The sequence below is a fragment of the Lepidochelys kempii genome, chromosome 14 (assembly GCF_965140285.1).
Source record: "Lepidochelys kempii isolate rLepKem1 chromosome 14, rLepKem1.hap1, whole genome shotgun sequence".
Taxonomy (NCBI): Eukaryota; Metazoa; Chordata; order Testudines; family Cheloniidae; genus Lepidochelys; species Lepidochelys kempii.
The window spans coordinates 37288183-37304923 of NC_136393.1; the positions used below are offsets into that span (position 1 = coordinate 37288183).

Below are 16741 nucleotides of genomic sequence, written 5' to 3' on the forward strand. Positions count from 1 at the left end.
AACAAACAAACAACTACTATTGTACTGCTTAACTCAAAATTCACATACAAATTCATCACTAACTAAGGTATCAGTAAAAAATGCAGATATGTGTGTGAGAAGGAAGTAGAATAATGAATCATAGAACTGAAGGGCTGCAAAGGATCTTGAGAGGACACCAAGTCCAGCCTCCTGTGCTGACCATCTAGACCATCTCTGACAGGTGTTTGTCTAAGCTGCTTTTTAAAAAGTCAGATAATGGGGATTCCACAACCTGCCTTGTAACCTGTTCTGGGGCTTCCCTATCCTTAGAGTTAGAAAGTTTTTCTACTGTCTAAACCAAATCTCCCTTGCTGCAGATAAAGCTGATTGCTTCTTGTGAGACCCTTAGTGGACATAAAGAACAAGTGATCCCTGTCCTCTTTGTAACAACGTCTTACATGTTTGAAGGCTCATCAGGTTCCCCCTCCGTTTTTTCTTCTCTAGACTAAATATGCCCAGTTCTTTCCACCTTGCTTCATAGGTTGGATTTTCTAAACCTTTTATCGTTTTGTTGCGCACTTCTAGATTCTCTCCAATTTGTCCACATATTTCTTATTCTGTGATTGCCAAAACTGAACCTAGTCCTCCAGCTGAGGCCTTCTCGGTGAGCTTATGCTCAAATAAATTTGTTTTTGTTAAAAGAAGAGGAGTACTTGTGGCAACTTAGAGACTAACAAAGTAACTCCCTCCCCACAAAGGTACCTGTTTCATGTCATATTTCACAAGCTATTATTACTACTTTTTTAAAAATTACTTTTCTTGCTAGAATCCATGGCAGACACAAAGGAGAGAAATCAAACGTCCATCACAGGATTTATCCTCCTGGACTTTGGGAATCTCCATGAACTGAAAATTCTTCTCTTCCTGCTGTTTCTGGCGATCTACATTGTGACAGTGGCTGGGAACATCCTCATTGTTGCACTAGTTGTGTCCGATCAGCACCTTCACACCCCCATGTACTTCTTCCTGGGTAACTTGTCCTGCTTGGAGACCTGCTACACCTCCACCATCCTGCCCAGGATGCTGGCCAGTGTCCTGACTGGGGACAGATCCATTTCTGTTCGTGGCTGCCTGGTACAATCTGGTATCTTTGGTTCTCTGTTAGCTGCAGAATGTTGTTTCTTATCAGTGATGTCTTACGATCGGTATTTAGCCATATGCAAACCACTGCATTATGCAGCCTGCATGAATAGTAGATTTTCCTTCCAGCTAGCAGCTGTGTCTTGGCTAAGTGGGTCTGTAGTCAGCAGCATCACAGTATGTTGGCTATCACAATTGATTTTCTGTGGCCCCAATGAAATTGACCATTTCCTTTGTGATTACACCTCATTGATAAAACTGTCCTGCAGCGACACCAGCTTGATGGTTCTTGTGATTTCCCCTGTCTGCTTCATATTCATTCTTCCCCCATTTCTATTAACCCTGGCATCTTACATGGCTATCATCAGCACTGTCCTGAGAATCTCTTCCAGCGCTAGGAGGCAAAAGGCTTTTTCCACCTGCTCCTCTCACCTCATCGTGGTGACAATTTTCTATGGGACCCTGTTTGTTGTTTACATGCTCCCAGACACTGCTGCACTGCGAGAACTGAACAAAGTGTTCTCTGTCTTCTACACCATCCTGACTCCCGTGGTCAATCCCCTCATCTACAGCCTGAGAAACAAGGAGGTCAAGGAGGCCCTGAGAAAAGCTCTAAGTAAGACTATGGCTTTTATAACCAATCACAAACTTTCTTCTCAACATTTATTGTAAGTTGCAATAAAATGGATATAATGGGAGCTCATCAAGTGGTGTAATATAGCAAACCACAGCGCACGTGGGAGCCCTGAATTATTCGAGCTGTTCTATTACCTACAGTGAGACCCCTGGTGTGCAGGAAGGCCAGTTTCTAAGTAATGATTGCAGCGCCAGGTATTCGCTGACTCATAAGGCACGGTCTGGATGGACCTGGATCTGCCTGGGGTAAAGTGAGCTAAAGGAGCTGCACTGCGAGATGGGCAGAGCATGTCCAGCCCAACCTGAACTGAACTCCACTGATGTCAGTGAGGACTTAAGGGGGTTATTCGTGATGAAGTTCCCTACAGTGCAGCAGGTCTACGCGAGGTATACGATGTTTGCAGTGTTGTTTTAGCTGTGTTTTTCCCCAGGATATTAGAGAGACAAGGTAGGTGAGGTAATATCGTTTATTGGTCCAGCTTATGCTGGTGAAAGAGACAAGCTTTGGAATTTACACAGAGGTCTTCTTGAGATCGGGGACAGGTACTCGGCATGTCACAGCTGCATACAAATGTGGAACAGATAAGGCCTTAACACGTTGCAAGAGGATATTCAAGGTGAAGTGGGCAGTTAACACCTCTCCAGTCACAGGACAAAAAGGGTTGGGGTATGTCTACACTTACTATTTAAAGGGCAAAAAGTCCCTTTTTTGCGCTAAAACTGCTGGACTGTCTACTCTTGTTAATGACTTTTTGCAGTGAAGCTTACAGCTCTGGGATAGCTGCCCTACAGCGCTGCTCTCATCGGGGATGGAAGTGCTGGTAGTGTAAACACTCTCTGTTGCCTCAGGAATTGAGTGAGTACACAAACCAGCGCTTTACTTTCACCGGTCCCCTATCACCAGTGAAACTTACAGCATTACAACTTACAGGTTACAACTTAATAATTAAGGCCATGATTTTTGCTGTGTAGCAGATTTATGAATTTAAGTATCATGAAACAATTACAACCCATACTCACTGGGGACCACATCCTGAATGATATCTTTCCAGAACCCCCTCCTCTGGCCTTCAAACACACCCCTGCAACCTCTCCAACCTCATTATCAGAAGCAAGCTCCCCACACACCAGGAGCCACCAACTCAAAGCGGCACCAGCCCCTGCCATTACAACAGATGCAAAACCTGCCAGCATATCTCCACTGCCACAGTAGTCAAAACCCCCCACAACACACATTTCCAGATCCATGTACCCTACACATGCCTATCACAACATGTGGCATACCTCAGTTGGTAGGCAGTCTCAGAGCAAGCCCAACCACATACCAAATAGCAGGGAGAGGAGAAGGCCTCTCTTATAAACTTTAGCCCACTGCTTAGGGCACTCACTAAGAATGTGGGAGACCCACAGTTCAATTTCCCCCTCTGCCCGAGAGGAAGAAGGGAATTGAACAATGGTTCTCTACATTTTAGATACATGCTCTAACCATTGGGGAAAAGATAGGCTTGAAGGATTAGATTTGTATCTCTAAATGTCCCATACACATCAATTTTACAGTACACACAAAAAAGAATGAAAAAAATATTTCCGTTGCCAAGAATAGAAATTTACAGATAGGCAAAGTAAGAAAAATGCTGCTTGAGAATTTATTAGAGTTTGATTTAAGGATATTTGCCTTGTATATTTTGACACGTGATGTTGTCAGCGTGTGTTGTAATGGTTGTAAAGCTTTAACTTTTAAAAACCAATATCTCCTGTCATTAAAGAATTATTGTCTGAGGAGCTCTGTTGTGTGACTCACCCTCACAATTTCCCACACCTCTGATTGATCAAATAAAATAATTGATTTTAATTTAATTTTATTGATTAAATCAATAAAAATCTGGAAAAAACAATACTTAAAACTCAAATGCAAAAATTGATAAAAATAGAAAAAAATGCTTAAAAGTACACACTGATATTATACGCTGAAATTATAAAAAAAATAAAAATTGAATTCTGCCAAGCCTAACTAAAGGATATCCCAATGTGGTGCTCTTCCAGTCTCTCCTGTTGAAGCTGTTGTACTGTATATAAACAATTAAATATGCACTGGGCCTCAGAGTGAGCAAAAGTGACTCTGTATCCCAGTGGTCAGGTCAGTCATTGGAGAGATGGAAGATCCTTGTGCTAATTCCTTCTCCTCATCAACCAGAGGCCCTGCCCCCGCAACGCCTCTTCCCCAAGGCCCTGCCCCCACACTGCTCTTCTCTGAGGCCCCGGCCCCACACCGCCTCTTCCCCCAAGGCCCCGCCTCCACTCCACCCCTTCCCTCGAGGCCCCACCCTCATCCTGCACCTTCCCCCGAGGCCCTGCTCCGGCGCCACCTCTTCTCCTGAAGGCCCCGCACCTTGCTCGCTCTTCTCTGCCGCCTCCCGCCTCTCACTTGCCCTTAAGGCCAGTAAAAAGTGATGGGGCCGTGGCCCCCTGCCTCCCCCTATTCCAGCACCCCTGTGTCCCTCTGGCCATTTTGTGTAGAGTTATGTGTGTTCAGAGCCTGCCTACTGGGAAAGGTTTCGCAGGTGAGATAAGCTGGGCAACACCCATCTTCACAGGTTTGTGGATCATGCTGGGGCTTCCACGGACGCACGCCCAGAGACACAAAATAAGATACTTTGGGAGTTGTTTACAGTGCAAATTTAGGTGCCTAGGTCCAGATTTTTAAAGGTATTTTTAAAGGTAGGGATTTCAATGAGTGTTAGGTGCTCAGAGGCTTTTGAAAATCCCACTAGGCACCGAAATACCTTTAAGAATCTGCCCAGAAGTAAGTGTAGGTGCCTACAGAGTTAAGTGGAAGCAGAGCGAGTGTTTGTGGATTGCAGTGGTGCCTAAAAGTGCCTAAATCTAGTCTTGAGGTGCCTAAGTCCCTTTGTGGATCTGAGCCTGGGTAACTAGAGGTTACTGGAGTCTTTTTCATTCATTGAAGCAGGAAGCCACTCATATACTATGAATTTTAGTTCCTTTTCACCTGGTCTGCTGCTACCAGACCTATTGATTGAGACCTTTACAGAATGGCTCTGAGATATTTGTGTGTTACTCCAGTTACACATTGATCGAAACTCCTGAAATCAAAGCTATTGTGCTGACATAAAGCAGGGTGCTGAATCATGGCTAGTATGTTGAAAGTTCAGTCAGAATATCAAAGTGTTAATCTTCACATGGCTAGATAGTTATCATTTTCCCCATTTTGTAATCAGGAAGATCAAACAGAAAATTATTCTTATTTAGCATTTCTAGAACACCACAAATGGTTGCGTGGGAATTTAACATACAAATAAAGAAAAAAATATTTTGCCCCCAAATCACGTTGTGCTAACTACTCTGATTTTCTATGATTAATTATTATTATTATCGTTGTTGTTACTGTTGGGTTTTTTTATTTTAAATTCATATAAGAACATTTTATAAAATGTTAAAAACATGCTTAAAAACATGACAATACATCAAATTACCAGCCAGCCATATAGATAGATAGACCCCACTCTCAGTGTCACCCACTGACTGGCACGCAGCTCCCAGTGTCCACTGGGCACCCAGCTCCCTGCGCCTCCTGGGAAATTCCCAGCCCAGGAGCCTCCCCCCAGCAGGATATTTTGCAAATGGCAAAATTTGGAAAATGGTAAGAAAGTGCGGGGGAAAAGGCCCTACTTCTTGACCTTCCTCTAACTTTTGCCATTTGGAAAATAAAAATTAAGGGTTGAAAATATTACTGTCAGACATAAAGCATACTTTCACTGTTAAAGAAAATGCTTTCAACACTTAACAATAGTCAGTGTTCGGTGGAAATAGTTTGGAAACAGGAAGAAAGTGTGAAAAAACCCAATGCTTTCCCATAATACTTTCCTATGGTTTCAAAATTTCTTTCAGGAAAATTGGAATTTCCAGACAGGAATCTTTCTAATGGGGATATTTCCCATACAATTTTCCACAGAAAAAATCCTCATTTTCCCACCAGCTCTACTCAACATCAAGAGTTTTCACATTATCCCCAGAAAGAACAGGGAATCTCTATCCATTCACAGAACAGGTCAAGTGTTCACTTCAGCAATGCTCCGCCCACCTCAGATCCGCATCATCTCAGTTAAGGAGGAACTTTCCTCAGATATAGACACCTATCCCATGAAGGAATGACTGAACCACCAGCTTACCTTGCCACAGTCAACCAATCACAGACATTCATGATTAAATGAATAGCATTTGGACAACATTAACCCTAAAGGGGCAATGAACCGAGACGTGATGCTGTCCACATGCCCTTCCCAGATCCATGCAAGCCCTTCCCAATAAATACAGGTATCTAGAAGACAATCATATACACATGTGATTTTTTCAGTGTTTCAATCAGCTACAGAGATGATCATTATTTCTGAAGCTTTGATGACTTTTTTTGCCCAGATTTTCTAATTCCAATGCACACAAAAAGTTGACAGAACGGTAACATTTTATGTGTTTCTTTTTGCAGTTTTTCGACACCAGTTCAACCATAGCATTGAATGCCATTGACTTCAAAGGAGCTACTCCAGATTTGCACAGTTGTGTAACTGACATCAGAAAAAAGATGTGTACCCAAATTACTTTCTATGAGAAAATATTTTTCTTTTCATCATGTCCCGCAATATTCTCCTCAGAGCCTCTTTCACCTCCTTCTTCCTCAGGCTGTAAATAAAGCGGTTCAAGGTGGGTGTGACGGTTGTGTACATCAGAGATAGCACTTTGTTGCTGTCTGGTAAGTTAATGAGTCTTAAATAGATCAGGCTGCTGCTCCCATAATACAGTGTCACCACAATGAGGTGTGAAAAACAGGTGGAGAAGGCTTTGTGTCTGCCTTCAGCCAATGCCATCTTTAAGATGGTGGAGATAATAAAGATGTAGGACACAAGGATGAGGGTAAATGGCATGAAGATGACCTATATAGCAGTTGTAAACAACTGCATTTCATACTGAGAGGTGTCAATGCAAGAAAGTTTAATCAATGGGGGAATGTCACAGAAGAAATAGTTAATCTTATTGGAGACACAAAATGGCAAGGTGAAACCCCGGACTGTCTGTTCTAGGGACACCACATTACCACTGAACTATGAGAGAACTGCCAATGAAAGGCAGACCGTCCTGTTCATGATGAGCCTGTACCTCAGTGGGTTGCATATGGCCACGTAGCAGTGTCATAAATATAAAGAAAAGAGTAGCACAAAATCCCTCCTTGGTGGCTGTACTGAATCGCTTTAGCTGTAAGGGGTTAAGTAGCTCAAATCACCTAGTTGGCACCTGACCAGAAGGACCAATGAGAAAAGAAAATACTTTCAAATCTGGGGTGGGGGGAGAGAGGGCTTGTTTGTGGCTCTCTTTGTTTTGTTCCCTCTCTGGATGGAGGGAGAGACCAAGCAGGTGCAATATCTCTTGAAAACATACCTGGAAGAATCCATCTAAAATTACAGAAATTGTAGGTAAGGCAAGGAATTGCATTCGATTCTCTTTTGTTTTGGCTTGTGAATTTTCCTCTGCTAGAAAGGTAGTTTTATTCCTGTTTTTGTAACTTTCAAGCTCAGCCCAGTGGAGAATCCTCTGTGTTTTAAATCTTTGTATTACTCTGTAAAGTTACCTTCCATCCTGATTTTGCAGGTGTGATTCTTTTACTTTTTTCTTTATCAATAAAGTTTTTCTTTGAAGAACCTGATTGATTGTCAGTGTCCTAAAGACAAAGGGTAGCTGGGGGACACCACAGAAGAACTGATGCACCATGTTGCCTCCACAGAAGGATATTTCTGGTAATAGGTTTGTTTCTGGTAATAGGTTTTTCCAGTGTGTACTGCAGAGTAGAGAAGAACATTGGTCCAAGCACTGGCTGCCATTTGGACACAAGCTCTTCTGTTCATAGCTGTCTCGTAGTGCAGGGGTTGACAGATGGTGACATATCGATCGTACGCCATGATGGTCAGTATAGCAAAATCTGCTGAAGCGAAGAAGACGACGAGAAAGACTTGGGCAACACATCCAGAATAAGAAATCGATCCTGTGTTCATGAGGGAGTTGGCCATGGATTTGGAGATGGTGACAGAGATGGCGCCGAGGTCTAGGATGGACAGATTCATCAGGAAGAAGTACAGGGGGGTGTGAAGGTGGTGGCCAAGAGCTATGGCTGTGATGATGAGAAGGTTCCACAGTAGGGATACCAGGTAAAGCACTAGAAACACCACAAAGTATAAAATCTGCAGTTCTGGAACATCAGAGTACCCCAGGAGAAGGAATTCGGTCATGGTGGTTTGGTTGGACATTTTCTTCCTCAGTACACTGTGTGATGGCTGCAGGGGGAATGAGAAGGACCATGGTCAGGATTAGAGCAACAGAGGGAATTGCCCTGATTCCTCTTTCTCTAATATCTCATTATATGAATATCAAAGGTGCACAGAACTCGTCACTTACAATGAGTAGGTGTTGGTAGTGCTCCTCACATCTGACAATCAGTCCGTCATGTTATCACACTATTGTAAATTGGGTCAGATCCTTTAAAGTCAATAGAGCTTCATTACTTTACCCCATCTGACGATTTGGCCCACGATGTTACTTGTTAAACACAGCCTGATTCCCACGTAGACACACACAACGTTCTAAGTAGCAGCTCATCTGTGATTTTTCTACCCCAAGCTCTCTGCCTAGACGGCCAGCTGTCTGCTTCCAAATTGATTTATGGCACCAACTCCCAGCTGAAATTCGGCCGGCGTGTAACAGTGGACAAAGAGTATCCCTCCATTATCACTGTGTTGTATTGTTTACTCTGTGCGTGTGGTGTAGGGGTTGCCAGGACACTTGGGCTCTACTCTTGTCTCTGCCAGTGACCTGCTGTGTGACCTTGGGCCAGTCATTTCACCTCTTTCTGCCTCAGTTTCCCCTCCCTCCATTTCTCTGCTGTGTCTACTAGGACTGTAAGGGCTTTCGGAGAGGGGACGGGGGGCAGATTTTTAAATGTATTGATGCACCTAGTGAGATTCTCAAAAGCATCAGGGCCCTCAACACCCCTTGAAATCAACAAGTTATAAGCTCCTAGGTGCTTCTGAAAGTCCCACTAGGTGCCAAAATACCTGTGGAAACATAGCCCCATGTCTTGTTATGTGTATGTTCTGCACACCCATTGACACCAAGTATACTCAGCCGGCAGAAGTGTGAAGCTAGGACAGGAGCTCTGACTTCTATTCATGGTGAGCTCCCGTATGTCCTTGAACGGGTCAGGATAGACAGGGGTTGTCTGCTTGGCTCAACTCTAACCCAGGGTTGAAAGGGGCTAGTCTGTACAAAACATAGTCTGTGAGCTGTCAACTTTACTGGTTATTCAGCTGTTACCTCCACGCAGCTATCCATTTGAAAGAGTAATCACACAGATGCAATAGAATAATGGTTTGAAATTAAGGGTTTATCAGGCAATATTAATGTTCTCCAATTTCTTTGAGGTTTAAGGCTGGCTGGAAATTTTCAGCTGTGTTCTTTTTAATCGAGACTGGGTTTTCAGCTAAACAACAACAAATCTCAGAATCTGTCTGCTTTTCTCCAAACATTTTGGATTGTTCACTAAAGAAACTGAAAACTCAAAACACAAACATTTTTGGTTTTTTTGATTAAAAAAATTCACTTTTCAGCAGAAAGTTTTCATTTGCCAAAAACTGAGGGGGGGGGGGAATTTATTTGGGATTTTCAGTGAAAAGTCAAAATTTTCCTGGAGGATGGAAAAATTCCAATCAGCAGTAGGCATCTGATTAATTTGAGAGTAAAAGTCTTAACGAGTTCAGATTGTAATTCATATTTATCCTCTTAATTTTCCCTCTATGTTCATCCCCAAACCTAGTTAATTGAAAAAGCAAACTTACTGTGCTGATCTTTGTGGATTTTTTCCCCAATGCATGATCCAATCAGTCATCCAGCACTACGATTCTTTGGTCAATATCTATCTTTGTACCAGAATCTAAAAGCGAAAAGCACATGCATCTGAGAATTCTTTCCCCCTTCATTTTGAGACTGCACTGCCAGAACTAGACTCAAACCTGTTGCTCTCTGCAGATGAGCTGTGTGTAGCTGGCATTGAGCATCACTGGCATTAAAGGACTGATGCTGCAGGAAGGTAATTTATTCATGTCTATTTCCTAAGGGTGGGTGGGACTCACTCCCTGGAGCCCTGCACAGCTCAGCAGCAGAGGCCCAGGGGCAAGTGCAGTGATGCCTAGCTGATGAAGGCAAAAGAGCCATTCTGTCCCTCCAGTCCGACCCTCACATAGCATGGGGCCTATGATCTCCCCCAGCATTCCCTGATTTCAGCCCAGCTTCTGTGTTATCTGTGCACCAGGATCACAAAGATGGAGACAGGCACCAATGGGAATTTATCAATGCTCCTAAATGAGCTCGGTGGCTAAGTCCCGTGGTCATTCAGTGGGAGTGAGTAGCTTAACCTGCTTAGATGCTATTGTACATCCCAAAAGGCAGCTGTCATAAATATAAAGGGAAGGGTCAGCACCTTTACAATCCATCCTGGCCAGAGGAAAAACCCTTTCACCTGTAAAGGGTTAAGAAGCTAAGATAACCTCACTGGCATCTGACCAAAATGACCTATGAGGAGACAAGATACTTTCAAAGGTGGAGGGGGGGAGAAACATAGGTTCTCTCGGTCTGTGTTGTTTTTGCCGGAACCAGAGCAGGAATGCAGGTCAGATCTCCTGTAAAGGGCTAATAAGCAATCTAGTTAGATATGCGTTAGATTCTGTTTTGTTTAAATGGCTGAGAAAATAAGTTGTGCTGAATGGATGTATATTCCTCTTTGTGTGTGTGTGTGTCTTTTTGTCACTTAAGCTTTTGCCTAGAGGGATTCTCTGTGTTTTGAATCTGATTACCCTGTAAGGTATTTACCATCCTGATTTTACAGAGGTGATTCTTTTACTTTTTCTACAATTAAAAGTCTTCTTTTAAGAACCTGATTGCTTTTTCATTGTTCTTAAGATCCAAGGCTTTGGGTCTGTGTTCACCTATGGAAACTGGTGAGGATTTTTATAAAGCCTTCCCCAGGAAAGGGGGTGTAGGGTTTGGGAGGATTTTGGCAGGAAAGACGTTTCCAAATGGGCTGTCATAAATATAAAGGGAAGGGTAAACCCCTTTGAAATCCCTCCTGGCCAGAGGAAAAACTCCTCTCACCTGTAAAGGGTTAAGAAGCTAAAGGTAACCTCACTGGCACCTGACCAAAATGACCAATGAGGAGACAAGATACTTTCAAAAGCTGGGAGGAGGGAGAGAAACAAAGGGTCTGTGTGTCTGTCTATATGCTGTTTCTGCCGGGGATAGACCAGGAATGGAGTCTTAGAACTTTTAGTAAGTAATCTAGCTAGGTATGTGTTAGATTATGATTTCTTTAAATGGCTGAGAAAAGAATTGTGCTGAATAGAATAACTATTTCTGTCTGTGTATCTTTTTTGTAACTTAAGGTTTTGCCTAGAGGGGTTCTCTATGTTTTGAATCTAATTACCCTGTAAGGTATCAACTATCCTGATTTTACAGAGGTGATTTCTATTTACTTCTATTTCTATTAAAAATCTTCTTGTACGAAAACTGAATGCTTTTTCATTGTTCTCAGATCCAAGGGTTTGGGTCTGTAGTCACCTAGGCAAATTGGTGAGGCTTTTTACCAAACCTTGTCCAGAAAGTGGGGTGCAAGGCTTTGGGAAGTATTTTGGGGGGAAAGACGTGTCCAAACAGCTCTTCCCCAGTAACCAGTATTTGTTTGGTGGTGGTAGCGGCCAATCCAAGGACAAAGGGTGGAATATTTTGTACCTTGGGGAAGTTTTGACCTAAGCTGGTAAAGAGAGGTTGAGGAGGTTTTTCATGCAGGTCCCCACATCTGTACCCTAGAGTTCAGAGTGGGGGAGGAACCTTGACATGGGCTCTTTCCCGATTATATATTTGTTATATTTGCTTGGTGGTGGCAGCAAAAAAGTCCCAGGGCAAAAGGTAAAATAGTTTGTACCTTGGGGAAGTTTTAACCTAAGCTAGTAAAAATAAGCTTAGGGGGGTTTTCATGCAGGTCCCCACATCTGTACCCGAGAGTTCAGAGTGGGGAAAGAACCTTGACACGGTGGCAGAGCGGTGGGATTAACTTAAAATCATTTTGAGATTTTTTGAACCAGAAGCACAGATTTTTTAAAAGGAAATGTTTTTTTTTTTCCTTTGGGCTGCTGGAAAGCAGGTTTTAAGCTGAAAGCAGTTAGAGGTTTTTTTTCCTCTCTGCTTGGGGGCAAGAGCAGAGACAAAAGGGAATTGTCTTTTGTGAGCTGGAGTTTTCTTTACCTAAAGGCAGGGTAGTTAACCTCCTGCAGGGAAATTCACAAGTCTTCAAAGACCTGAAGTTGTTTTTTACCTAAGAGCAACTAGAGGGGTTTTGCAAAAAGAAAAGGAGTACTTGTGGCACCTTGGTGTTAGGGATTTTTTTAAGGATTTTTCTGTAGGCTGACAATCACTATCAGACAACATAGGTATCCTGTTACAGCACAACCTATATATATATATATATATATATATATATATATATATATATATATATATATATATATATATATTTGACAAGCCAAGTTTTTTGTTTGTTTGTTTGTTTTATTTCTAACTCTCTCTCTAACACTCTCCTTAAAATTCCTGAAGCTCACAAGATGACCACATTGGTCGCAAAATTAACTGGATGAGCTCTGGACATATTCAATAAGATGCCTATTGATGAGGCTTCTGACTATAATAAGATCAAGGATTTGTTTTAAAGCAATTTCAAATTACATCTGAAACGTACAGAGTAAAATTTCGAACCCTTAAGAGAGGGCCTGGACTAAGTAATGTGGCTTATCTAAACCAGATGAAGGATCTGTTAGAGAAATGGGTGCAAAGAAGGGGTGTCACTAGCTTTGATGGAATGTGTGAGTTGATAGCTCAGGAGCAATTCCTGAATATGTCCAAGGAAGAAATAAAACAATGTTTATGGGATAAGGAAATGGACTCAGCAGAAAGTCTTAATTCTTATGCTGATCGATACGAGCAGTCCCAGACCACCAGAGAGGCGGGGCAAGCCAGAACAAAACAGGTGGAGGGAGGAGAGAGGAACAACCCTGGTCGCAGTTGGAGCGGATGCCAGAAGGAACAACCTCAGACCACACCCTACTACTGGAGGCAGCCCAAGGCCCCAACTATACACCAAGGAATACTCCAGACACCTTATCATCCGGCCACACCATTCTCCAGCAACCCACCTCGCCCCAGTGACCCGTCAGTTGGACGATGTTTTAAATGTAACGAGCCGAGGCATGTAAAGGCCAACTGCCCCATGAACCGCAACAGATTACAGTTCATTGCACCGGAATAACACCAGAGGTCCTTAGGCCCAGATACCTCCCAGATACCCTTTGGAGTGGAGGGAAACTGTGAGTGTGGGCGGGAAGAAGGTCACCGCTTGGAGGGACACCGGAGCACAAGTGTCAGCTATCCATGCTTCCTCAGTGGACCCCAATTTAATTGATCCAGAGATCCAAGTGACAATTCAACCCCTCAAGTTGAACTCTTTCAATGTGCCTACAGCCAAGTTGCCTGTCCAGTACAAGGGCTGGTCAGGAACGTGGACTTTTGCAGTCTATGATGATTATACCATCTCCGCGCTGTTGGGGGAAGACTTGGCCAATCATGTGAAACTAGCCAAGAGGGTGGGAATGGTCACCGGCTGCCAGTCTAAGCAAGCTGTCCCGCCTAGCTCTGTTATGGAAACTTCTACCAGGACCCAGTCAGAGGTGATGGACCCAGACCACATGCCAACGTCTGCAACAGCAGTAGTGGATCCAGTCCCAGAGACCCAGAAAGAGCCAGTCCCAGAACCTGATTGATTTTCAGTATCCTAAAGACAAAGGGTCTGGTCTGTGCTCACATTGCTAGCCAATTGGTTGGTATATTATTCTCAAGCCTCCCCAGGAAAGGGGGGCGAAGGAGTTTGGGGGGATATTTTCTGGGGATCGGGATTCCAAGTGACCCTTCCCTGAATTTTTCTATAAATCACTTGGTGGTGGCAGCAATACTGTCCAAGGACAAGGAAGGAATTTGTGCCTTGGGGAAGTTTTAACCTAAGTTGGTAGAATATAAGCTTAGGGGGTCTTTCATGTGGGTCCCCAAATCTGTACCACAGAGTTCAGAGTGGATGGGGGGGGGGGAATCCTGACAAGTGGTCATACTCCATGGCGGCCAGAAGGAATCCCTCAGAGGCCCCAAGGAAGAGCAGGAAATCCATTTGTACAACACAGCCCATGTAGGAAATGTTCTTGTCCTCTGAGAGGAAGTTCACCAGAATCTTGGGGACAGTGACCGAGGTGTAGCAGGATAAGACCCGGAGAAAGAAATACGCGGGGGTGTGAAAGGCTGAGTCCATGGTGATGGTGATGAGAAGGATGTTCCCAGTCAGGGTAATGGTGTAAAATAACAGATAGATGGACAACAGAGGTACCCCCAGCTCGCGGTGGTAGGACAATCCCAGTAGAGTGAATTCAGTCACCACAGTGAGGTTCCCCCATCTTGATTCTTCTGCATATTTCATCTGTGGGGGGACAATAAATATCTAGATAACATGTGAAGGAATGACCCATTTCAGGAACTAAGGAGGAGATGTTCAAAGGCACACGTGGAAGTTATGGACTCAATTCCCGAGGACATTCAATAGGAGTTGTGGCCCACATCCCCAAAGGTATGTGAGTGGCTAACTCCCATCGATTTCTAGTGGGGTTAGGCACCTAAATATTTTAAAGTGTCTGGGAGCCTGAATGCCACATGTGCCTTTGAAAATCTTCCCCAAAAGTCATAGGAGCAAATTCTCTCTTCATGTCACCAAGTTCAAATCTCATGGAGGGTCCTTCCAAAATCCCTGTGTGGATTGACTGGCATTTCCATATTCTCGATGTCGCCAGAAAATGGAAAAAAAATGTCTCAAGAGAAAGAATCATCCCCAAATTTCATAATTTCTCTGTGAGCAGTCAGGACTGCTTGGAAAGGGCCCTTCAGTTAGACAAATAGACTCACAGATAGACCAACAGAAAGACGGACAGACACATAGGCAGACCAGTAAAAATACAGATACACCAATAGATACATAGACCAGTAGACCAATGGATAGATTTCACTTGGACACAAGTTACTTGTTTAAATTCTATCCTCTTTCACATTCCTTTAACCATCCCACCTTCCCTCCCTCTCCAATAAGGATGCGCAGTTTCTGACTTGTAATTAATAAGGAACAGATTGACTACACTATATTCTAACTGACACACTATGCAGGTCCCGAGGTGGTGCAGACCAGCAAAGCTGCTTTGAAGTAAATGGAGCTATGCTGATTTACCCCTAGAATTCCATCTAATCAGCACAGAGTTTTCTGCCCTGCTCGGTGAATCTAAAGCAGGGGTGGGCAAACCTTTTGGCCCGAGGGCCACATCTGGGTGGGGAACTTGCATGCATGGCCATGAATGTAGGGCTGGGGCAAGGGGCTGGGGTGTGGGAGCGAGTGCGGGGTGTGGGAGGGGGTGCGGTGTGTGGGAGGGCTCAGGGCAAGGGGTTGGGGTACAGGAGGGGGCTCAGGGCAGGAGGTTGGGGTGCAGGAGGGTGTGTGGAGTGTGGGAGGGGGCTCAGGGCAGGGGGTTGGGGTGCAGGAGCGGGCGCAGAGTGTGGAAGGGGGCTCAGGGCAGGGGTTGGGGTGAGGGGTGCAGGAGAGGTTTGGGGTGCAGGTTCCAGCCCTGCGCCATTTAACTTGAGTGGCTCCGGGGTGGCAGCAGTGCGCAGCGGGGCTAAAGCAGGCTCCCTGCCTGCCCTGGCCCCGCGCTCCTCCTGGAAGTGGCCGGCACCATGTCCCTGCGGCCCAGGGGGCGGGGGGCAGAGGGCTCCATGCGCTGCCCTTGCCTGCGGGTACCTCCCACGAAGCTCCCATTGGCCGTGGTTCCCCGTTCCCAAAGAATGGGAGCTGCGGCACGTGGGGGCCGCAGGGACGTGGTGCTGGCCGCTTCCAGGAACGGCGGGGGACTAGAGCAGGCAGCGAGCCTGCTTTAGCCCCACTGCGCCACAGACTGGCAATCCCATGTGCCGCCTCCAAAGCCCTAATGGGCCGGATTCGGCCCAAGGGCCATAGTTTGACCACACGTGATCTAAAGTATGAACACATTACCAGAATCCAAGAGGATGTGACGACAGATCTACCAGGAAATATAACAACTGTAAATAGCTATGAAGAGAGATGTAACAAAAAGTAGAGCTGGTTGAAAATTTTGAGGTAAATGTTTTCCCCATAACAAAATGCTAATTCAACAAAATCTAAATGTTTAGCTGCAATGCATTGATTTTGTCAAAATTTTCCAGAGGAAATTGATAAGATTGAAACATTTTGTTTTCTCTATATCATTTCCTCTATCATATAATATAACGTAATATTATATAATATGATATAATGATAACGTCCAAATGAAATGTTTCAACCTTATTTAAAAAAACATTTTTCCTTATTGATATGCAATATTTCAGAATATTTTGTTTCATGACCAGCTCTGAAAAAGAGGTAAGGCATTGCTCTTATTCTAATTTGTAATAAATATATTATAATAATAATAATTAATAATAAGCCAATTCTTTGAGCCCATTATGCTCGATTTACTGATTGTCATTTCAATTGTTCCATGAGCAATTCCACAGAAACCATTGTGATAATTTACAGAACAAGGTCCCGTTCAATATGAAGGTATCACAATCTGTCACCTCTGAACAACTAACATCAGTTGTGTCAGCCTCACTGACTCTGGCTGAGGCAGGTCAGTATTTACCCCATTTCTGCAGATGGGGAAACTGAGGTACAGAGAGACTAGACATGATTCTCTTCTCAGGTTGCATAGCTAACATGTGGCTGGGGCAGGAAGAGATTCCAGATCTCATAAATCACCCTGGT

The 16741-nt window shown here is 44.0% G+C and overlaps 1 protein-coding gene and 1 pseudogene across 1 annotated transcript; one reads left to right on the plus strand and one right to left on the minus strand.

Moving 5' to 3' along the window:
- The first annotated feature begins 792 nt into the window (after positions 1–792).
- On the plus strand, positions 793–1773 carry LOC140897740 (olfactory receptor 11A1). Its single transcript, XM_073310739.1, has one exon. It carries the CDS (start codon positions 793–795, stop codon positions 1771–1773), a length of 981 nt encoding a protein of 326 aa, XP_073166840.1.
- Positions 1774–6347: 4574 nt separating this feature from the next.
- LOC140897489 (olfactory receptor 10A7-like) lies at positions 6348–8030 on the minus strand (annotated as a pseudogene).
- Positions 8031–16741: the final 8711 nt, after the last annotated feature.